The sequence below is a fragment of the Falco rusticolus genome, chromosome 5 (genome assembly GCF_015220075.1).
Source record: "Falco rusticolus isolate bFalRus1 chromosome 5, bFalRus1.pri, whole genome shotgun sequence".
NCBI classification, from domain to species: domain Eukaryota; kingdom Metazoa; phylum Chordata; class Aves; order Falconiformes; family Falconidae; genus Falco; species Falco rusticolus.
The window spans coordinates 64369296-64393579 of record NC_051191.1 but is presented as its reverse complement, the minus strand read 5'-3'; the positions used below and the strand labels follow the sequence as shown (position 1 = coordinate 64393579).

At 43.4% G+C, this 24284-nt stretch overlaps 1 protein-coding gene across 2 annotated transcripts in view; it reads right to left on the bottom strand.

Moving 5' to 3' along the window:
- The window catches only part of CREB3L2 (cAMP responsive element binding protein 3 like 2), an 85653-nt gene that overhangs the window by 13608 nt on the left and 47761 nt on the right, over window positions 1–24284 (bottom strand). The window contains exons 3-8 of one of the 2 annotated variants that reach the window (XM_037388101.1): window positions 11018–11184; window positions 9355–9442; window positions 7386–7564; window positions 6581–6727; window positions 4811–4869; window positions 3414–3482 (exon numbers count right to left, since the gene is read on the bottom strand). In XM_037388101.1, the coding sequence (XP_037243998.1) occupies window positions 3414–3482; window positions 4811–4869; window positions 6581–6727; window positions 7386–7564; window positions 9355–9442; window positions 11018–11184 (709 nt within the window). Of the gene's footprint in view, window positions 1–3413; window positions 3483–4810; window positions 4870–6580; window positions 6728–7385; window positions 7568–9354; window positions 9443–11017; window positions 11185–24284 lie in introns of both variants that reach the window. The other variant, XM_037388100.1, reaches the window with a different exon arrangement.

The window sequence follows — 24284 nt, the reverse complement described above, 5'->3', positions numbered from 1 at the left end:
TTACTCCAATGCAGCAACTCTAGCAGTTACTTGCATGTACTGTCCATGTGTAGCACTCTCAACAATATGCCAACTGGATCCTATGTCTGTCATTTACCCAGGGAAAGTGATTGTCAATCTGTTTATAAATATAGACTCAACAGAAGTAAAAAGCAAAAGTACTTCTCTTATGTCACACACAGCACCAGATGTTTCACTACTGTCTTTAAGCCCAAATAGCTATGACTCTCAGCTAGACAATGCTGGTGTCAGAAAGCACATTCAGTCCCCTAGATCACTGGCAGTTTCTCCCTTGGGTCCCAGGGACAAAACGTGAGTGGATCAAGCCTTCTTGGTGACTGGGACAAGTCAGTTCAACTCTTGGTACCCGCTTCTTCTCACACCCTTTGCTTTCTAAGACAGCAGTGTCGTGCCCCACATGTTCAGATGCTACTCGAACCAATGACAGCCTGGCTCACTTGTGGCTACAAGACATAACAGGTATGCATGTAATAATGTGCTTCCTTAGTTTTGAGAAAACTGCCTAGAAAGGAACTTGGACAGCTTTCTTTTAAGGGATTGAGTCACATAAATTAGGAGAGGAAACATATGCTAGTGTTCTAATACCAAAGCTGCCGAAAATGCTGCAGTCACCCACTCAGAATAATAAGAATTAAAAACTCCTCTGCACCTCAGTCCCCAGCTTCCTGCCTTGCCTTTTAAGATGCATGAACGTCAAGGGAGATGCTTCTGGATGCAAATTTTTTGACCACACTTGCAACTTTTACATGACATCTTTTCAGATCCAGAATTTCAAGCTAAGATAGGCTCTCAGGGAAGATTCTTCTAAATTTTTTCATGCTGCTGAAAATAATGTAGGAACATTTTAAGAGAAGATATTTTAGTGTTTCCATGGTTTGGAGCCAGATTTTGTAATGCAAGCAGGGTTTTCCTGAAGACTTAGGTACGTACCTGTGCAAATGTGTTCTATATATAGAATGACATGCTCTAAAAAACTGATTGCACATACTGAAAGGAAACTGCTGTTCAATAGTTGTATGCTTTGGAAATTGCCCTTCAGTTCCTCTCAACTCCAGCCAGACTATACAATCAAGATGCTGACTGAGAGTACATAGATGTGTGTGAACTTTTAGGTAAGCAACTATAGCCCAGTTTTCCAACAAGGTAAAAAAACAACTTTGTCTTCATCTACACTTGAATGCATTAACATTTCCTCATGTAATCACAGCTCTTATTTTCCCGTTACCATTCTTCCACTCTTACAGTTTTTCACAGCAAAAGAACAGCTCTAATGTTTGCAGATCTACTTTTAGATAATACCTTCAACAACATCTTCATTTTTTACCGCATCAAACACTCAAAGTTGCAGCTGAAGTCCACCAGGGCTCTGCTTTGGGCATGTTAAATAAGATGCACATGTGTATGACTGTATGCTAGGTGCTTTGAGAAATAAAGTCCTAACATATAAATTTGGGCACCCAAGAATAAACTGACACTGCATGATTTTGACCATCACTGCTCTGAACTTTGATTCTTGACTGTACATAGGAGATGGAAGTACCAGCTATAGGATGCTGTGAAGACAAGTTCTGAAACATTTGAACAGTCTCTGGATGCCACATCAAGGTTCTGTGCAAATACTAATGAGGAAACCAGACATTTTGAATTCATCATAGGAAATGGATAATATACATTAAACAAGGGCCTGGAACCATTCTCTGAATTACATAGTTGCACAATTATACACTAAATAAGAAAAGCGGCTCTTTGAGGTGAAACGCGGCTCTTTGAGGTTGTTATATAATTCAGGCTTGATGAATTTACAAATCTCTCAGTACTTCAATTTGAAGCTTCAGCAGATTTTAGATATAGTTGATATCTAAATAGCCAAAACAGTATTGCCATGAATTAATGAATTACAAGAATTTCTGTGCAGAGGGTCAGGAACATCTGCTTCTCCGCAGATTACAAATCAATATCAATGTTATTGCAGAGGGAAGAAAACAATGCAACTCCTTCCACATGCCTAAAGTATAAAGGATTTGGAGATAATATCACTTAGCCAAATATTTTTAGAACATTTAGCATGAGAGAACTAAGATCAACAAATAATAGAGAAGATGCTAAAAGTCCTGTCTAAAAGGATGGACAGTACTAACAAAGCTATTCTCATGACCACATCTGCAACAACTCCGAGATGAAAACAGCTGGCCAAATTTAGCTGAACTGGGGAGAACAACTCCAGGCTTGACAAAATGTTGTCTGAGTGTTCCATCCACAGCTGCACCTTTCCTTAGAGCAGCTGGCTTCAGCATCTCCTGGGACAGATCCTGGGAGAGAAAACCCTACACCATACATACAGAACAATTCCTGGGTCTTATGTAAAACCCTGGAGGAAGATACAAGAGGCACAGAAATGGCTTGGCTCTCTTCAAACAAGCAGCAGATGTCTTCGTGCATGAGCAGTGTGTGGGAGACACTCTCCAGCAAATTACACTGCTACAGGGTCTGGCTCCATGAAATTAGAGATCGAATCCGGAGATTAGAAACAACATGCCACTCAATTAGCAATATATTGGCTGCCAGACAAGCTCTAGGGCCGTCCTCCACGATCATGGGTCTTATCTTCAAAACCCAGTCTCCTCCCACACTTCCATGCTACCATCATGTTCAGTGGTAATATTTAACCATCACTACAAACACCTCTAACTAGAAGTCATATCTAGTCCCTCATCGGAATTCACCATCACTAGAGAACACACTGAGCATAACCGATGACTGACACTCCACTCTCAGCTAACATCCAATTAGAAGCTCAGCTATTCAACATTTTCTGCCATGTGTCCTTTGAGAAAGCCACCACGGAGTCACCCATTTCTTCAGAAGTTAACAAGAAGTTGATTTCCCCCCTCCAAATGAAGGATATTCCAGGGTGTGAGATGGTTAGAAGGGTACACAATAATTGCAATGATATTTAGTAGTCCAGAAGGAACTAATAATGGTTCTTGAGCTTCAGCACCGTAATTTCTAGAAGTGTCATGTTCCAGGTCAAGGTCTCCTGTCAAAACCATCTTGCACTAAATAAAGACAATCCTGAGAGTTGGGCTGTAGCCTTTTCTTTGTTATATATCATTAATTATGTTTTCTTGGACAGTAGAAGAACTCTTAAGAAGGGTGCTAAAAGGTTTCTCAAGTACACCACAGGCTAGGGAGACAGTTTAGGACCTGACATGAAAGCCTTCATGCTTTATATCACACTGTAATCACAATAACTGGCCTTCCTCATCTTTCTGTGACATTAACCACATCGGCTATAGCTATTGTTTAATTTCAACTCATGTCCTAACTTCCAGATTTTCACTTTTCACTGTAATATCATGCTACAGTTTTGTTTTATTCCCTTCATACCTTACCTGTTAGTATTCTCCAGGACTTCAACCTTCTTACGCAGCTCGCTATTTTCATTTGAACAGGTCTCAACTCTGGAGACAGCACAAGGACAGAAAGAGAAATGTAAAAAATCAGTCATTTATTCTATAATTGTTATTGTTAAACAAACCAAGCTTGCTTTCACACAGAGAGCTCTATGATCTTACCTACATTTAATGAAGTTACAACGACTAACTTCAGTAATAGTCTTTAATCATACTTAGTGTAAAACACATTGCAAAAGATACTACTAGCTGCAGACCACCTGCTTACAGTGCTCAACTACATCCCAGCAGGAGCAGCTCATTTAGGATGGGTTGTAACTACTTTTTGCCCCTCAAAATAGCAACAGCAAAGACCCTGCTCAGATTTTCTCTGCACATTTGGCCATGGGACAGATACTTTAAAAGTTACAGAACACACTATATTTATGTTGTTAGCAACTATTTTTTGCAATTTGGCAAATGCCATGCTTTCGAAATAAGGTCCTCGAATTTCAAGTTTATGGAGGCTAATAAGCCAGCAGATTAATTCCCAAGAGAGTTCTCATTTCCACGCTTTCCCTGGAAATCCCCAAAACTAAAGCAGATTAGCATATAACATGCCACATAAAAGGTCCAAGTAAAAATATGGGACTCCCAAGTAGACAAACATGACCATCTGGAATAGCTTCAAGAAGGAAAAAGGTAAAGGGAAATATTTTTGGTATCTGGATGCAGAGGGTGCAACTTCGTAACAGTAACTCTGAGAAAGCGAGTCTCAACTATAAAGAGATAAGAAGACAAAAAGGAAATCACATCAAGGATATCACCAAAGATGGTACAAGGGGTTTAACAGATCCATCTGGTGAAGTGCATAAGATAAATGCACTAGAAAACTTGTCTCTTGGAAGGAAGATTTATTTGAGACATAAATCACTAACTGGGAGTTTGACTCCTCCTTGCTAAGGGAAGTCAATGGGTCACGTGCTGTTTTCCCGAGTCCTGCTTATTTTCCCAGGCAGTCCTGACTCACCCACTTTCTACTTCTGTCTCCATCTGCTCTAGAAGACAGAATATATTCACTGTGAATCCACCTTTCCACGGACACTGCCTACCCACTAGGCCAACAGAGTTGCGTGAGGCAGAGGCCAATAGCAGATGGGTCTTGCCTTATTTAAGGTTTAAAGTCTTTATCAGCGTGTTAGCAACATGGTGGTGTAACGAACGTAGCACCCAGCACATGCAGAAGCAGAAGCCAGAAGGGCCTTTTCTCAGTCATAACCACGAGATGGCAGCTGGCACTCTGTGCACAAAACAGTCTCAGCATCAACAGCTGGATCCCTTCCCAGTCCAGAACTAGTGCTATTGGCCGGCTTGAAACAGGAGGGAGGTTGGCTTACTTTTTTTCCAGACTGTCCATGTATTCTTTCTTTTTTCTTCTGCTTTCCTGGGCAGAGATCTAAGGAAAAAGGAAGAAAAACACCAAATATTTGCATAGAAAAAAAGCATCAGAGTTGAATTAATAAACTGGTAAAAAGCCCTGACATTATTAGATTCGAGCATCCGTGCTGTTCTCATTTCTATTCCTGGCAAGCAAAGCACTGACTTGGTCTGCTTCCACATCCTGAAGTAAGACTGCTCTGCTCAGTAGTGGGAAAAAGATCATCCTTGCTCTTACAAAACTAACCTTAAGAAGTGAATCAGATTCATCTGGAGAGAATATCCTACGACAAATACTAAAAGATGATCCCAGGACAATGCCTTGCATCTGGGAGAGGAAAAGCCCATGTATACATTAGAAAGCAGCTTTGCAGAAAAGACTTGGGGGACCTGATGAACAAGTCAAATCTCAGTCAGCAATGTGCCCCTGCAGCAAAGGCAGCCACAGATCCGGCTCTACGTTAACAAGGACTGGAGGTAGAAGGTTAAGAGAGTGGTTCTTGCCCTCTATTCGGTGCCTGCGAGGCCACAGCTGAGCACAGCATACAGTTTGTGGCTCTGAAATAAATACTTTGGGTGTACAGAAGCAAGCCCAGAGAAAGGCCACAGCTATCTATAATAAGCATGCTGGAGCACATGATGTATCAGGAAAGGCAGGGAAAGCTGGGTTTGTTCAGATTTAAGAAGACAAGGCTAAAGAGGGAATCCTATTGCAGTCCTCAACTATCTTGCATAGTGAAGATGATGTCAGAGTCTTCTAAAAGAGGCATACAGCAAAATGGCAAGAGGCATCAAATGCAAGCTGCAACAAGGGAAATTCCAATGAGACACTAAGAATGCTATTCATTTGTTTTTACCACAAGAGTGGCCTAGTATGGGAACAGGTTGCCCATAGATGGTGGGGACTTGCCACCCTTTAAGACAGTAAAATGTGACTGGACAAGTCCCTGAGCAACTTGCTCTAAGCTGGCCCTGCTTTCAAAGCAAGCAGTTGGACCAAAGGACCTCCAGAGATCCCCTCCAATATATATGGCTGATTATATGAAAGTGGTACATAAAATGCAGAAGGTCACTTCCAAAAATTTTGAAAATACAAGACCAAATTCCTATTCGGTGTGGGCAAATTTACACCTCTATCTACAAAACCAGTAACAGAATGCATTAACCTTCCAAGATGTGCTAGTATCCTCTAGAACAAGTGAGCTAGCCAGGTCTGGAAAAAAATGCTTTCCTCCCTACCACTAGGCTCTTCCCCACGCTGAAAGAAAGAAACGACTTGTAGGGCATTTCACAGCCTTGGTATCAACCATCCATTTAAAGGTCACAGAATTTAGTGATCAAAAGAATAGGACACTGAAATACAGTCAGATTTTAAAACATGAATCAGTGGAAAAGAACACCTTCATGACCATGGAGAGAATACAGAGGTCTTTGCCTACCATAAGGGTAGGACTGTGCTGTTTTTAAAAAGGAGCTAAGCAACAGCAACTTGATACACTGCTTGCTAAATACTCTATTGTTCATGTGTTCAGGTAAATACATAGACGGAGGCACACTGTCATAGTGACAGACAATTTGATGGATGTGTTTAGGAACAAAGAAAAACACTTCATTAGAAGTCATCTTATAGCATTCAACAGTACCAACAAATCATTACTGCAGAATTGTTGCAGCATTTTTTTAAATGAAGGAAAAGCAGAAGCTACCCAGCAAAGCTAACTAACATTTACCTTGTTCTTTATTTTCCTGCGGATTTTCTTCAGCACCTTTTCCTCTGCTTTTGTCAGGGGCAGTTTGGTAGGGATTGGGTACCCCTCTGCTATCAGCGTCCTCTTCTCCTCCTCTGTCAGGATGAGCGGGCCGGTCCCCTGTAATTTCTCCAGGTGTCATAGAAATGAAATAATACAACAGTAAGCGCACACAGCCCTAGAGAAAAGGCTGTTAGGGAAGAGAGGCAGTAGCTCTTCCACTTCAGAAAGGACTGCCTACTATAACAGCAGCCACTTGCAATTGGGAATGCATGGAAGCGGAAGACTTCTTAGATAGCTTCCATTCAGAGACTGAACCTTTGGGACAGGAGTCCCTCAAACAGTTGTTCTCAGCCCAGCTCTGCACACAGAGGCCAACAGTAAAACTTCCTTTAGCTCAAACAGGGAAAGAGACAAATGAGAAGAAGCACTACTGAAAATCCCTCCCTAAAGATAACCACTTGCTTTCAACAAGACAAGAGGACAGACGCAGATCTACCAGGGACAGGTTAACCCAGCAGGGCTGGGTCCTAACGCAAAACACAATCCATGGTGGAAGAGACCTAATAACACTGTTGAACCCTGTCTCAACTTAGAGGAGAGGCACACACTGTTCTCTGTGGGAACAGAACAGACCAGTGAGCAAGAATTACCGGATCTGCAGTTTTGACCAGAGATCTAAAAAAACCCAGAAAATCAGCAAATTCATGGCAAAAAAAAATTTTTAAAAGGAAAAAAAAACCCAGAGGCAGATAGATAGATGCTGGAAAAAGCCAGCCAAACTTACATGCGGTGCAGTCAGGAGAGGGGAATTGGAAAGCACTGAAGCTGTGCGCGATGTCACTTTAGCCGTGGCTTGTAGCTGGACGGGGCTTGAAGGAGGGAGCGATCTAGCCGGGCTCTGCCCTCCTTCAGAGTCACTGCCATGGCTGCTGGGAGGGGTTGGAGGCAAATGAAGGGGATCCACTGCTAAATGGCAAGAGAGACATATAACACAAAGTTTTGAGGTGCTAATTTAATTTTCCACTAGAGCCACCACCATCACCCCAGTTTCCAAGACTGGGACTGTCTGCTAAAAAATGGATTAAGAAAAGTGGCAACTTGGAAGATTTTCAGAGCATGCAGGTCTCCAAAGGAGGAATGAATTGCAGCAGCTATCTTTAGGTTCAAGAGACAAAACACGGCTCTGCACATATGCTCCAGTCTTTTCTACCTACACTTCAGATTCTTCTCCAAATATTTTGAGGTTTAAGTATAACCAGTACAAGGCCCCTGTCCCTCGGAAACCACATTAACAGAGGGGCTCTGAGCCAGTGTACTTTCTCTCCAAAAACAATAATCTTTCCTAACTTTGCTGTGTATTAAACAAATTGCCATTATTTTTCAAGAGAAGGGCTTGTGCCCAAGGTGTTATATAAACAGGGAGGAGAGAAATAATCTGGCTCCTAAGGACCTGGTTTGCCACAACTGGTAGGAAGTGAGATGTACTGATGGAGCAGGAGCAGCATAAGCAACGACCGCAGGAATCTCTCTCTGTGCTATCCAGGGCCATAAGCTAACTTCTGCTGCACTTACAGCCAAAAAAAACTGTGCTAGAACTGGCAAGCAAAGTGCTGCTTATGACCAAATGGGTCTGAACCACGAGAAGCAGGGCAATGTCTCACTTACTCATATTACATGGACAATTTAGCAAATGTCCAAACCAGCCACAACTATAGTCATTTTTCCTCTGAGAGAAATTTACAGCGATGAAACTTGGGAATAGGAAGACAAGAGCTGAATTTGCTGCCTTCCACTTCTGTTATACTATGAAAATTGGAGTTGAAAAAATCAAATAGGTGGTGGGGGAGGAAGGAAGAAAAACAGTAACAAAGAAAAGCTATTACACATGAGCTCTCTCTGTCTTGCATCATATCTGGTAGTTGCCAGAAGACAACACACACTTGAAAAACAGCAAGGCCCCTAACTGCACAAATTGAGCAACTGAATGTATGCCCCGGGTTGAGATAGAGCCTCCCTTTTTCCACCTGCTACACCACTTGCTTCTCTCCCTAAAGCAGTTCTACTTACCTATACAGATGAATTCATTAACAGAACGTCAAGTGTTCCTAATGTAGATGCAGTTATCTGCTCAAATTTCAGCCCAAATATTTGGCTTTTTCAAACTTCTCTTGGGTTAACAGATCATGTGCCACAAAGCCCTGTTTAACTTTCAGGGCAGGGATCCTTGCTCCTCCTTCCTCGTTTACAGACTAGTGCAAAGAGGTCCTGGTCATTCTTTAAAAGTCTGCTAAAAATACTGTGCTAGGAACAGATGCACCTAACTTCTAATTTCATATAAACTCACATCCTTGCTTTTGTATCAGAGGTTAAAACAGTGAAGTTTCCACTTATGCTCTTCATGTTTTCTATGCCTTAAGTTCCTTCAAATTGATTTCTCTTCTAGCCTAAATAATCCTGTACTTGAAGGATTCAAACTCCCTCCAGTAACTGTACAATTATTAATATGCTACAGACAAAAAATGGATCATTTTCTTTATGATGAGCAAGGGAGGGAAAAAAAGAAGAAAAAACACATAAATGGATCAGAGAGAGGCTGGCTCTTCAGCAGCCTGAGTTGAATCCCTAGAAGGCAACAGCTTCAGCCTAAAGATTAACATGGTGAATGAGGAAGCCAAATATTTAATCAGGGTAAAGTACATTTATTGTGCATTCTGGTCATCTCCCACTGTATTTTGTGTTGGTAATTAACAGACCTTCCTTAGAAGAGAGGTTCAAGAACTGATCCACTTCATGGGGCTCCAATTTAATCTCTGGAAGAACTTTCTGGCTCAGTGGTTTCATCTAGAAAAGAGAAATTAACAGCATGAAAACCCAAAGTACATCTTAAAATCTTAATAGAAGGATACAAGGACGACTTCTCCTTCCCTCTCCGGCTCTGCTACAGGCAAAGCTTTAACTGTTTCACACAGTTTGCTAAACCAGGCTACAGAGAATGCTGCCCCAACTACTCCCACTATGGCTTTTCTTACTACTATATTTACTTAAATAAAAGATTACACCTCAGAGGTGACATTTCAGACTGAAAGCTAGCATGCAACCCACTCAAATTACTTCTCTTAGCAACAGAGCTGCTACTAGGATTTGCTGGACCACACAGTCTGTTAGAGCAGAGAGGGAAACACTCCCGGCAGTGGGGGAGAGCCTGTTCCAAGACCGTTGTTATCTGGGAGAAAGAGCAAGGTGCCAAGTCACTCAGCACCACATTATCAGACCCAAGTTCATCTCACAGTGTGGAGGAGCAGGAAAAGAGACAGTCGCAGCTGTCCAAAGTTTGGAAGACATCTGGCTTGCCCTGTTGACAGGGCTGGGGCACCAGGCTGACTAGCTGTTGCCCAGTCTGCCTGTGTGCTACAGTCAGTCAGTCTGGCACGTCAGCATGCTCACTGCAGCCAAAATCTATCTCAATAACCTGTGTTAATTAATCCATGCAATGGTAACGAGCCACGAGCTTTTCCCAATATACTTTTTGCAAATCACAGCATGCCAAGCTATAGCAGGACTATGTACCAGGGACAGCATATTCAGAAGAAGATTATGGGAAACTTGTGTTTAATCTGTTCAGTTTCTCATAAAATAATTTCTGTTGCACATATTTCTGATCCACATCCAAGCGGAAACATTTACTTTTTAGCATATATGAACTCCACCTGGCCCAGACTGACATTGCACCCTGGGGACTGAGAACAATCATGCTTCTTCCTCCACTAACAGGGGACCCTGGTGAGCCCTCAGCTACTGCAGTTCCTTCTCCTTAAACCAACCACAGGCAAACTAAGCCCTCAAGAATGCCCACTGGCTGCTCCAGCTGTGGTCAGAAAGGCATCACAAATGCTCCTGATGAGGCAGGTTGGTGTGGAAGCAGCAACAGCTTGAAATGTCAAAGCTTCACAAATCTGGCAAGAGTGACTTAGCAGGCAAACAGGGAAACTCTCCAGTCATTTCAAACAAGAAGTCTTGTTCTGATTATGGGAAGGCACAACAGCACTAAAGCACATTATTATGGAAAACACTTAGCTTGTCACAGGCTCAATAGGGCAAATGGGTTAGTCAGTTCAGGTGGGACTGGTTCATTAGAAACTGTTTAAATATTTTTTAAAACGCAAGGGCCCCAGGCTTTGAGGATAGCATAGAAGAGAAAGTAGTGCATCTAACCATTAAGACCTGAAGATGCAGGTAAGTGTTTTGAAACATAAGCTCTTACAGCAGTAGTGAGACACCAGCAAACTTCAAAAACCATTAAAGCAGCCTGCAGCATGCATCCTGAATTGACAGGCTTTGGCACTAAGGAGTCTACACTGGTATGCAAGCATAGAAGAACCTATAGCTAATTGCACAGAGGAGAACAGAAAAAAGTACCAGGGCATCCATTTGTAGCTCTGGTTGCTCCCCCTCCAGCGATGTGGCCGTGACAGTGAGACTGACTGAGGGAGCAAGGCCTGATGTCTCGCACAAAACTGGCTCAGTCTTTATTCCTGCTGGAGTAAGCTCTGCAGCCAGACACCATTCCTCATTTTCCAGGTCACCTGCCAGGGAAGGAAATCAGACACCACATGTTTAGGTCAAAGACAGAAATACTACAAATGAAAATAATGTCATTCCTCCTCCAGCGAAGGGAAACAAACACAGAAGGCATTTCAGTCCATCAACAAAACTCTGTCCTTACTATTCAGCTCTTAGTCAATGCAGACAACCAAGCCATTTCAGGGCTGTAACCTAATCCTAGCCCCAGGATACAGAGAGGAGCAGCGAGGAAAGACAGAGCACTAATCACTGAAGATTGCCGAAAGCTGCTAACACGTAGCAGAACAAGACCAAACAAAAGCCATTGGGTAAAGCAGCCAGGGAGCCATATCCTACACACACTAATGCCTGCTCACTCGGTTTTATTCCTCCTTGTATAGATGGCGTTTAGCCAGACTTCTGCTCCTTCTACTGCTTGCAATCATCAAATAACTGGAGTAGTGATATTATACTTTTAAGAACAAAGCATTTTTCATACTCTCAACTTCAAAAATTTTCTCCCAAGGACTCATTTAGTAAGTATAAAAGAGGACAAAGACTTCGATGATTTCACCAGAGCACCAGTGCTGTGGTGATCATGCTAACTTCCTCCCCAGACCCTCTGGAAGTCACAGCACAGGATGCGTATTTTGACTGGCAGCAATGAAACACGCATTGCATGTTGGCAGAATTGTTCCTTAGCTCCACTTACTGCAAGCTTACAAATCCAAAGAAGGTCATGCCACTTTTCAGGGGACAAAGCTGAAAGGTTTGCCTTGCACTGTCAAGAATTGGAAGAAGGCTTGCATGGGAAGTTGGTAGCCCCCTATTTCCATTCATGAAGCCATTGTTTGGCTTGCTGAGAAGGGACTTATTCTCCCAGGTCTAAAGTATGACAGAAGATCAAGACCTTGAGAGGATTTAACCTTTAAAACAATTCCACAAGGCTATTAACCACCCCACTTAAAAAAAAAAAAAAAAAAATCAAATGTATTTTTGACAGTTGTAAATCTGTCTTAAAAAAAATTCTCATCCCTACTGCTAGAGTTCAGTCATGTAAGTTCTCTTACAGGAGAGTACCCTACACCAGCTGTACTGCACCTCAAGAGCATACAGCACAGTCCTCTGCCACAACTCATCAGTAGTTGCGAGAAGCACGTCCATTAAATCAAGCAGCTGGAATCTGAGGCCAAATACATAACAGTGTTGATCTTTCTTTCAAAGCTTTCTCCTGCCTTCAGAGTATTTATGCATATACAGACTTAAAGCAGAGAGCAAGCACGTACACCATACGGCTAGTAAACAGCAACAGAGCTTTGAATTAGCTGCACGCTGCACCAACACTGTGGGAGGCAGCCACGGTGCTGTGGCTGTGCCACCAGCGGTCTGCAGGGCTGACACAAGCCCCTTACACACCGAACTTACACATCACATGGTGAGATGTCAACAGAGTTCAGCTGCAAACAGGTAACAAAAATAAGAGTGGGCTTTACAGCCTCCGTGCTGCTGTCTGCCTTGCTGTTAAGACCACACACACATATGGCACACAGGCGCTGGGCAGAGGCTGGGTGAGTGGAAGAAGGGAGAAGCATGTGCGTCTCCAGTGCCAGTAATTACTTTGTGGTGGGACCTAACCTCCACCAACGGCAAGGAAGGAGGTAATTTGAGTAGACACACCAAGGAATTAAAAATGAAAAACACAGATCCTGTAATAAGAAGTCAACAACAGCAAGCCCAGCTCTGCCAAAAGAAGCAATGGTACAGCAAGGGCTAAACGCTGTATTTAAGTTTGTAGAGAACTTACTCCCAAAGCTTTCTGGGAAATGCAGAAATATAAAAATAGAAGTATTTATGAAAAAAAGAGGTAGCATTGTCTAAATATTAACTCAGGAGACAGGACATTGCTCTCTTTCAACCTCCCTGAGCCTCTCTACTCACAAACCCAAGAACGCAGCTCCCTCCGTGCCGACTGCAATGAAAGATTCAGTGATCTGTGGACTTCCTCTAGCTTACTGTGTGTGGATCATTCAGATAAGAGATTTAAAGCGGTACCTTTGCCTGGAAATCCAGACTCCCTTGGCAAATTAAACTTTAAAATGCTTGTTTGGATAAGTTCTGCCAAAACCTCTCCCCACAACATGTTGTGCAGAGCCTCTGCTTTCTGCCTCACACCTCTGGGATGAGCTACCCCATGGCAGTGCTATCATCTGGGATCTACTTGACACTCCCTTTGGGAGGGGAGGCTGCATATAAATGAGAGCTATCAGTGAAGCAAGTAATTAGCCCTGAACTTTCTGACATTTGTATCACTGTGCAAGTAGAACAGAAATCTAGCCACTGGGTGCCCAGCAAAAAAAGGGCATGTACTCTAAGGCTGCACTTTGTGATGTTTATCATCTCTAATCCCTAGACTCATTATGAGAATTCAGCTGCTGTAAGACAGCAAGATATGCTGGCCTTCAGCCGGTCATTTTACTCTTCTGGAACCTGACTTTGCTGATTAAGCTGACATCCCTGCCATCACCACTTAGATCCGCACAAACTGCTTGGAGTTAATCTAGGCTTCAAAGCCGGTCTAACCAGTTTGTAGGGTTACAAATGGTTTTCAGTGACAGCAACATACAGTGTTTAACACTGAGACAACTTTGAAGAACTGCATCTAACACTTTTTTGACACTGCCTCTTATGAGGCATGGCAACAGCTGTCATTCCACATGAACAACCCTGTGAAATGAAGGGATAGAGCAACACACTGGTCAAATCCCACCTCGACACTCCCCTCTCCCCACTTTTTCCAAGCCCCTGTTACACATCCACTAGCACTGTCAGTGTTGTGCAATATTACTTTCTTCTAATATATTCCAGCTTCTGAAGTCACCAATTATATCTCCTCTGCTCCAAGAGAGCTGCAAGGACATTTCCTACCCTCCTTTGTCCTCTTCCTGAGCACAGCAGGTTGACATTAGCTGAAAATCAAGTTTATTCTTATAGTAGCCCCTTAGCACCTTAGTCTACTCTGCCAAGCACTGTACTAGCAGAACAAAGTGGCAGCCCTTCTCCCAAAGCCCTTGAGAATGTTGCAGAAAACTAAGCAAACATTGGAAAAACTGAGCAGGCTACAGAATACTGGTCATACCGAGAGGCATGGCACACTCTCCAAGACAATATTTCTGAGACAGAGGGGTATGGAGAACCATGAGAGAGGTTTCATGGAATAACGAGAACAAGCAAGGAGGTGTGCATGAAATACTGAAATGAAAGGAAAACGGAGACTGGCTCAAGACACCCACTGGAGGAAAGGGAATTGTCTTCTCCAAACAAAGCAAGACATGCTGTGGAAAGAGTAGATGACTCGTGTCATGAAATTGAAGGTCAGTGCTTATATTTATATTTGACATGATCCAGGAGGTACGGGTGAACGACTGAGACAGATTCCAAAACAAAAGGCTGAGAAAATTATCTCGGTTCTGGTATTCTAGACAGATACAGCAGGGCAATACTGCATTGCTAAGGTGAGACAAATATGCTGCAAGTCATTCAGATACAGAGAGAAGAAAGTCTAAACAAGATTTATCTATCCAAGTGGCTAAGAAAATCCACACCCTAAAGATGGTCACTTTGGCTGTTAAAAATCTCTTCTCAGGCTTCAAAACACTGATTCCAAAGCTCACTGATGAACAAGTAATACTGCCTGTCAGCCCCCTTTCCCAGTTGAAATTTCCTATGAACTTTATGAGGTTTTCATAGAATTACCTATGAGCTCTATCATCCAATGACTGTTTAGATTAAAAGCATTCCCCTTTAACTACCCTTTCATAAGTCAAATAATGCTAGGCGTTTTGGCACATGGAATATGTCATTTAAGGAGTTTACACAGTATTCAGCAAAATCCCAGGTGACGCTTCTATGTGCAACGCACTAGCGCTGTTAAATTCCACATACAGTCTATGTTAACTGAACATTTATGTTACAAAGTCCCCAGGTATTAAGAAATATATGAAGGTTTCATTCAGTGCACACCTAAAAACAGGAATGTTTTAATAATGTGATCAAAGAATTTCTCTACAGGACCTGTGCCTTACCTAACAAGCAGAATGCATGGCGCTCCCCTAACAGAGAGGCTGTTTCATGTTTTGATATTCTCATTGTCTTATGCACAGCCTCATATCTCCTTTACCAAATAAATTCAAATTCTGTTCCCATAGAGCTGTTTAACTCCCTCCTAGGGAAATGCTTCACCGACCTGAATTAATTTCCACAGCAGTCCTGAAAATTCAAGTGAGCCATGGAAAGATTTAGGCCAAAAAGTATCTAGTAATTTGAAATGGCCAACTGGAGACAACTGGAATTTGGTTTTTCACATATTTAGCACTGTTATTATACTTTCTCAAAATACATTATGCATTGAGTTTTCAGGTGCAGCTGTGAGCATCTACCACTTCTGCAAGTTAAACATCAGTTTCAAATCAAGCATCAAAAAAACCCATTCATCACAGCAACCCAGGATTTGTGACACATGCATCCAAGATCTTATCTTCTGTGTCCAAAACTAAAATTACATTTCTTCAGAAAGCTTTTGTGCGCTGCTTCTGCTGTCAAGCTTGCCCCATTTTCCCTGCAGACTCTTGTTTAGCATGCATCTTCCATTTCCTTTTCTAAAAGAAAATAAAAATCTAAGAGCCTTACAAAGCGCCAAAGTTCAATCCGTGTACTGAGCAATGTTCTTGCTGATAGGAAAAACTTTAAACATGTCCTTTCTTTCCCAGCCGCACTCATTGTGAGTCCAGGTTGCTCCCTGGTACGACATGCAAGGTATTGTAAGATGCTGTGCACATGACAGTGCAAGAGAGCAAGCTCAAAACAGGATGTAAGTCCCTCAGTACTGTAACTGTAAGCACTGCTCATTGTGCATATCTACAGCAACGTGTCCAAGTAGCAAACAAACTTTTTCTGTTCTCTGTCTTTACTTCAGAGGCCCTAATCCGGTCCCAAGTTCCATCATCTGCAGTTAAGATGGGCAACGCTAGTAAGATCTACTCAACATACCACAAGTGGACCTTCCCTTTCTACTTTCCTTTCTCCAGTTCACTGTACTCAAAAGGGAAAGTGCAATACAACATTTTGCGCAATAAAAGCTTAAGATATTTGAAGTCCATAATGAAGACTGAATTATGGACAAGTTCTTGGCTTTGGGTGCACAACACCTAAGTCAACTGCTCTCAGTGCTGCACACCACATACATTATGTTGACAATTTTCAACAGAAATGGATTTCAGTGCTCCTCTAAGCATCACAGCTCCAGCAATAATCAGTATGTGTGATTTAGGCATACATGAAAAACAGACAACCAAGAAGGACTGTGTTTGTACATGGAAGAATTGTTTATTTTTTATATATATATATATATTTGTATTTATATATAGATACTAAAAAATCACACATAGTCTCTTAACAACACCATGTGTAGCTTTCTAGGATCCTCATGTTCTTCCGAAGAACTGCAACATTTTGCTTCTTTCCTTGTTCTATATAATACAGGAAGGTAGAGTAGGAAAAGTGGAAAATAACACCAAAAATGCTTACTTCAACTGTACAGTTTTTTTAGTATCAGTTTTCAGTGAGTTTTCCTTTCCTTATTTTAATTACTTCTATCCAACATTATTCTATCCAACTAATTCTTCAATCTTGCCCAACATAGCACCTCTTTTCCTGAGAAAAAGTAATCTTCTCCAACACTGAGTAAATGTCACCCTCTGTGACAGATGTACAGAGAAACAGAGCTTACAAAACAACTAAAAAGATCTCCCTTGCTCCCCACATCGTTTCAGCACTCATTTAATCCTTCATTAAAGAGTTTATCAGAGACACTTTTTGCATGGATAACCAAGCTGCATCAGTGAGGAGTTGTGTATTTTTAAATAAAGGAAATTAGAGATGCACTCTCTCCCTCAATCCCTCCCAAGTACAGAGAATGCAAGTATTCAGAGAAACAACATGATTTTCACCTTTTCTTTCCCTGCAGTAAAAAGGAAGACAGTACCACTAGGTAAACAAACCCAAATGAGGGGTGTACCACTGAACCTAGTCTTGAAGGAAAAAAACCCACCCATACCACCATGACAACCATAACAGATCGTAATCATACAGAAAACAGATGCGTGCACTGCATGTCATTTGAAACAAGCCTGCAAATAAGACCTGCAGAAGCATCAAGGGATATCCTTATGCCTATAAGCAGAATGAAGAGACAGCTCTCGCCTCCTCCAAGCTCATTGTCCAAGCAACAGATAAAACAGCTAGAGAAAGACAAAACTGGGAACTTAAGGAGACCACAATGGACTACTGGTCAAAGTGCTTTGCACAGTTATCAGAAGAGACATCTCTGGACAGGGTAATGCAAGAAGATCCCTAATGCGTCAAACTATTCTCCGGCCAAGCATATTTAAATAATCCTGCTCTTCAGCTGTGTCACGGATTTGAGCAAAAGGGCTTCAACTAATTCCTTTTGGTCCACGGCAGACTTTATACTGCCACCATGAACCACAAGGCTTGCATGTACAGCCCACATGGCTTCTGCACTGCCATGCCATAGACAACAGTCTCATACTCAGCTCATCACATATTAATAAGAGACTTTGACTCAACTGGCACTTAAATTTGCACCAAGGGTTCATGTTTGCAAAGCTGTACTTTGGACAACTGTTCAATGCTTGCCTGGATCCTGTCTCTGGGGTTGCTACTCCTATACAGCTGCTAGCTGTATCCAAGGGTGCTCACTAGCTCTGCACCACAGAAATACAGTTGCAAACTGGGAGCTGGCTGACTGCAAGGGGAAAACACCTCCTCAAAGAGGCTCACAGCTTGTTTGAGGGGGAAATGGCCACTCGCCCTCTGTTGGCAGAAACACCCCACCACGAACCTGAAAAGGCCTCGGCTGGTGCACAGATTCTGGGTGTGCTGCTGGCCATGCTATTCGCAGGGAAGTTCTACATCCTCACCTCTGCCGTCTGAGCCTTTCCAGCCTCCCAAAGGCAAGCTGGACCTTTCTGGAGGAATAACTGCTTCCTTGTCTTCCCCCTGGGCTCACACCATCCCCAGCACCCAGCTCTAGGCTCACGTAACCCCCCCTGGCAGACACAAGTCCTGTTTATCATGCCTGCAATGCTGAACTCCAGTGGCACTACATCCACCTCCCCCTCCTCCACGAGGTGAGAGCCCACATTCATTGACAAACAGTTTCTCTTACAGATTTTCCAGATGGCATTTCCCCCTCCCAGCCTGCACACACACTCCCACCACAAATAATGAAACCGAAGCCCTCAAAACAGCCTCAACAAAGGAGGTACTGTTTGACTCCCAAACATTGGGGTTCTTTTTTAAAGTGCCAGGAAGGGAAAATTAAATAAATGGGCAAAGAGGAGCAGCAGTGATACACACAGTAATCACAACGTACAGCAGAAGCAGTATCTCTACTAACAAATGATCACCAGTCATACTGGCATCCCACTTTGAGCGGCACAGAGTCCATCTAAAACCCACAGATTATTTGTATCACTATCGAAGTTAATAAGACAAAGACACAATGTTCCTCCCATACCTAAACAACCAGGGTCAATACCCTCTTTCCTGGGGAGAATTTGACAGTTTTCAATCAGAATCATCTTGTCATGTAAACCAGCCAGGAGATGTCTCGGTTCTGCTTTAACCTTCCTTCAAACTAAGACTTTACACAACCACAGCTGTCAGCTGGGATACAGTCCCTGATGTTCTTAATTATTTTGCTTAGGCATAGAAAAATGTTATTTTTAGAGCATTACCCTTTATATATATATGAGATTGAGGCACAGACTGAGGTGCTAGCTTGGATTTACAGCCTTAAAGCTTGATACTATTATATGTCCTATAAAAGACTATGTTTTTAAAGTTATGTGAAAATTATCCACAGGAGCACTGTGTTAAAATACAACAGTTCTCTCTCACCCACCTGAATTTTTCTCCACACGCCCCATGCGGATGTTGTGAAGGCGTATCTGTATTACGGCAGCCATCAGGCTTCAACACACGTTAAAAGGAACTGATGCTTACAGTGCATAACTAAACGCGCATGAACTCCCAGTGCAACACTACAGAAAGAATGAGATCACTGGTTTCAGAAAGATCACGACTGGAAGTGGGAGAAGTATTCCCCTAATATGCATCATTAGGGAAACTATTCCTGGGAAATCAGCGCCTGTGGTCACTTGACACAGAGTTTTGAAAAGGAACTGCAAAGGTCCCTTTGTTTAGAAGGGAACTGCAATAGCTCAATGTCCAGAAGATACTCCCTACAGGGAAACACCAAGGAAGCGCAGTTCATTTAAACTGTATCCAAGCGGAATTCAAGAGGGACCTTTATCACAGCCTACAAACACCTGGGGAAAGAGGTTTCCGAGAGCAGATGGTTCTTTACTCCAGTAGGAACAAAGGCCATAAGGAGATCTCATATGAGGAACTGGAAGCTACAAGAGGTCTGACTGCAAATAAAGCTGTCAATTATTAACAGTAAGCCTAAATAAGCACCAAAATGCACACCTCTAAATAAAAACTGATGTTTTTCAGACACACTAAAGCCCAAGTAGAAGTTACAGGCTTGATGCAGAGTGACCTACTGAGATTTTGGACCTTGGACGTATAGTTCAAAAGTCTTCTCATCCTTTAAAACTGCACATGCTGACAAGGGCTGACTGCTACCCTTCCACATAAAAATCACCCAAATACAGGCTATCACCACCAAATGGCTTCCTCCCCATTTCCTAAATAAACACACAAAAATAAAAGACCCACACAGGAAAGAAGTTGCATTGGAATGGAATGTGCTCACAAAAATTATCAGTATGGCTTTGACAGCATATTTTCAAAACACAAGTGTATTTCTTTGTCCAGTTCCATTTCCTTTAAACTCATGGCAGAGGATTTTCCATTTTCATTGTTCATATTCCACTGATTGGGAGAAAAACAGACAGAACAACATATCTCTCTATATATAGCCTATATAAAAAATAAAATTAGGATATATAATGTAACCTACTATACATAATATATTATGACTTATATATACAGATACATATTATGTGTGTATATACATATGTACACATATAAAATGCATGAAGACCACCCTAAGCCTCAAGCCCACAGGCACCTCTACACAGAGACAGTACATGGCACTGATTATTGCTTGTGGACTCCATACACAAGCAAGTATTTTCACGTACAAAGTGCTGCCTGAGAGGAGGAACAGATTTATCGTTGACGGGCTATTTGCACTAGAGCCATATACAACTATTTTGGTGGGGTTTTTTGTTCTGGGTTTCTTGCTTGTTGGTTTGTGGTTTTTTTTCTTTTTCAAACCACGTAGAGAGATGGAGTTGAAGTTTTAAAACAAAATTTAAGTTTTAAAAGCACATTACAGGAAAACATAACCTCAGCAGTAAAAAACCCAGTAACAATACAGGTTATATGTTGGGGCCAGCCCCAGTTTTGGCACAGCTAAGCATAAAACAGAAACATACCATTTCTGCAATCACTCTGTCAAACCTTTAGCCAAGGCAAGCTGCTTCAAATCCAAAAGGAACTTCAAAGCATTCCTGAGCAGGAAAGCATGAACAGGAGGGGCAGGTGGGGACCAGAACAGTCTCACAAGCAGAGCCCTCCGGGGACACTGGGAAAGGAATGCACCCAGCCACCTGGCCACAATTTGAGGAAAGAAACCATACAAATGACTAGTTGGCCATCCACTGTCTGTGCCCTACCAGGCTCACAAAGCAGAAAACACACACAAACACACACCCACCACGAACCACCCCCACCACTTCAGCTGAACCCAGAGGATGGAGAGCCCCACACAGATGCTGCAGCCTCTGCGTTCCTGCTGTACACCAGCCCCTCAGTATTACTTGTACTCAGCCCTCACCCATGGATCTCACACATCCAAAGCAAGGGGCAGCCACTACACTAAAGGTGGTGCCTACAACTGGTAAGACGAAGCATGGGAAAGCAGGGAAGGGCCCTACACTCCCATACCAAGTCACATAGGAGGCTCTTCATAGCCCCTGCTGAAACTCAGTTCCTGCCTTACTCCTGGCTGTCTGACCCACAGCCCTCCCTTTGCAAAAGCCCCCAGAGACTGGAAAACGGAAGACAGACATGCACCAACAATAACAGAAAATAAAGCTTTTTCGCTTTTTCCCCTAACCATTCACAACTGCCACAAGTGAATCTGTGCCCCAAAAGGCCCTGATGCACAGCAAGAGGTCTTGCTTAAACATCAGACCCATTCTCAGTCTCCCCTCCCAGCTTCTTCGTTTCCTTCCAAAGAAGCATTTTCCACTTCACAACTACTCACCGTGCTTTTCCACATCTACTCTGCAGTTGTCTCTAAAAACGCAGGGCTCACAACTAGAAAGCAGAAACCTGCTGCAAGAGAGGCAGCAGTGCAGCCAGTGCAGATCATCGGTACACAGGACACAGCCTCTTTTTTCATGTTACAGCCTGGAGCTCTCCCCAGGCCAGATGCATTATTCACCAGTTCAGGCAAACAAAAGTTCATGGTGAGCCAGCTGCAAGCAAGCAGGTCAGGCCTATAAATATCTCTCTCTCTAGTATCTTTAAAGTTTATGCAAATTTGAATATAAGAATAGATTTTCAGAGGGGGAAAACCCAAACAACTAAATGCCAGGCGTCATGCCCACATCTGCTTTAGAACAGTTACTCTTGCCAATGCTTTTACAAGCTGGAGATTTAGCGACTGACACCTTCAGAGACCCGACGCTAGCACCAAGCTGTGAGCACTCAGAAAAGTTGTTTTGCACAAAATTGGGGAAATACAGTCTCAATACAGTGAAGTCAGAAGAGCAAATAACTGGGGGAAACTGGTGTTGGGACCCTGATCTTATGGGCACTTAAATGTGTCCTCACCTTGAGGTCAAAGGATTTCTCAGAAGAGTTAAACCCAGGCTTATGAGTTTGCCAGGTTTTACATTTCCAGTGCTTTTTAAATAAAAAAAAAACCAAAACACCTTTACCTAAGATTTACAGAAGCATGAATAGGTCAATGTAGTGATTGTAGAAATTGTGGTAATGGCTGGGTAGTGGCCAACAGGAACAGTTCACAGCAGAAGTTAATTGTTCCCCTGTAACAGTGGGCAAGAAGGTGCTTATGGAGTTAGAGCAATCACTCACTTCCCTGTAATGCCTGAAAGGAAACACTGAATAGGACTTTCAGTAAGGTTGTTGGAGACTTGGCGGGGAAAAAATGAAAGGCAGAAATAGACACTGAATGGCTTAAACCTGTCTTGAAGATCATGTGCATAACAAGATGGGCCTTTTTCTCAGCTTCCCCATACCCTGGGGCTCTGGGACTCCGCACTTGTGAACACTGAGATGAAAGCCACTGCAGGTGTTGGGTGCCATTGAACCAGATGGAGACAACTCCCAAAACCCAACTCCCTCCTCCAACAGGCTGGCACAGACTGAAGGAGGAGGGCAGAAAGGCAGGTTGTGGAGTGGCACACCATGGGGCCAGCCTGGTGGCAGCACACTGGCCCCAGTGCTGCAGGGCTGGGACCGGTGGCTTGGGTCACCCTGGGCCACACAGACAGCAGGACCCTGTCCCCAGGATGGACTGCACACCCCCAGCTGTCACTCACACCTCCCTGCCATCTCCAACACGCCTGTTGCCATGGAAACAAACTTTTAAGTTTTTAAGGCTATTTTTTACAGGCAGGCTGGTACATTTCCCTTTAGCACACCAGACCCGTGTGGTACAATCCACCCCTGTCCCCCACCGTCACAGGGGGCCTCCCTCCACTGGCACGGAAATGGCACCCAAGGGCTGAGCTGCCAATTAGCATTACACAATTAACACACACCAAGTTAGAAGTGCCACGGGGGAGCCAGCCTGCACCTCATCATATGCTGCCATGCGGCAATTGAAAAGTTGCCTCTGCTGAAAGGAGTTTGCAGCTCCAGGTCACACTAACAGAGTAGCTGCTGCTGTGACAGCAACAGCAAGGCACGTAATTGGTTCCCTTCCAAGTATGCATTACCCAGCCATATGGGCAAAGAGGCCTGGCCCTAGAAAATCCTGGGGTTCCCCCCTCCCCGCATGTCCCCTGCCTTTGCCTGCCCCCAGCACCCGCTGGCCTAGGAGGGGGTGGCATTTCTGGGCACCCCGGGGGACACCCCACCAGCACTCATCACCAGGACAGCTGCTAAAAGAGTTACAAAGAAAAACATCAGGTAACTGACTTCACTGCGGAGCGAGAACGAAGCCTGTTTGCCATGTGCTTTGTGCACAACACCAGGCCCTTAATCCTCCAGAATTAAGGGCGAAGCTCCGAAACAGCACCCAGACTCAGCTTAACTGCCCTGTGCCATCCTCCTCCTCCTCACGCTGCTGCTGACTGCAGGCACACAGGTCACTGCACGTCTGTCCATAGCACGTGTGCTCACACGCATGCAAGTGCCATACGTGAGCCTCCTCACTAGCCTGTTTCTACTCCCAGTCCTGCAGGGCAGGGTCATGCAGACTCATGAAGCCTCGCCATGGAAAAACCATGAAAACACGACAGCTGTAAGAGCTCACCCATCTGCCCAGCAGGGTGGTTATTTGGAGAATGTAAAATTTTTTGCACATTCTTTCTGTAAGCCCCTCAGCCAACCTCGTTTCTCAGCCCCTGCCGCTCCACAAAACCACTGCCAGCTCCCCAGCAGGGGAGATCATGCTGGAGCACATGGACGTCCCCTTCCACAGCCTGTACCTCCTGCTCCCCAAAAGCACATGGGTGCTCCCAGTATCTGTCCCCTTACTCCACCAAGGGGACTGGCATTCACTAGTTGTCCAGAAGGACTGTGTACCTCCACCACCTAACACCACAGATGCTTTCAATCTCCAGTGCTAAACCCTGCAGTCTGCCACCCACAAAATCCCCCTCTCTCCTGCTCTCACGGACTCAAGGACTGAAAAATCAGAGATGCTTTTGAATATCTATCAGACAGCCATGTTAACTGTAATTCTGCAATTTCCTCAAGTATTTCTCTGAGCTTCACTGTTTTCCAGCCAATACATATTGAAAGGTTGTGAGCA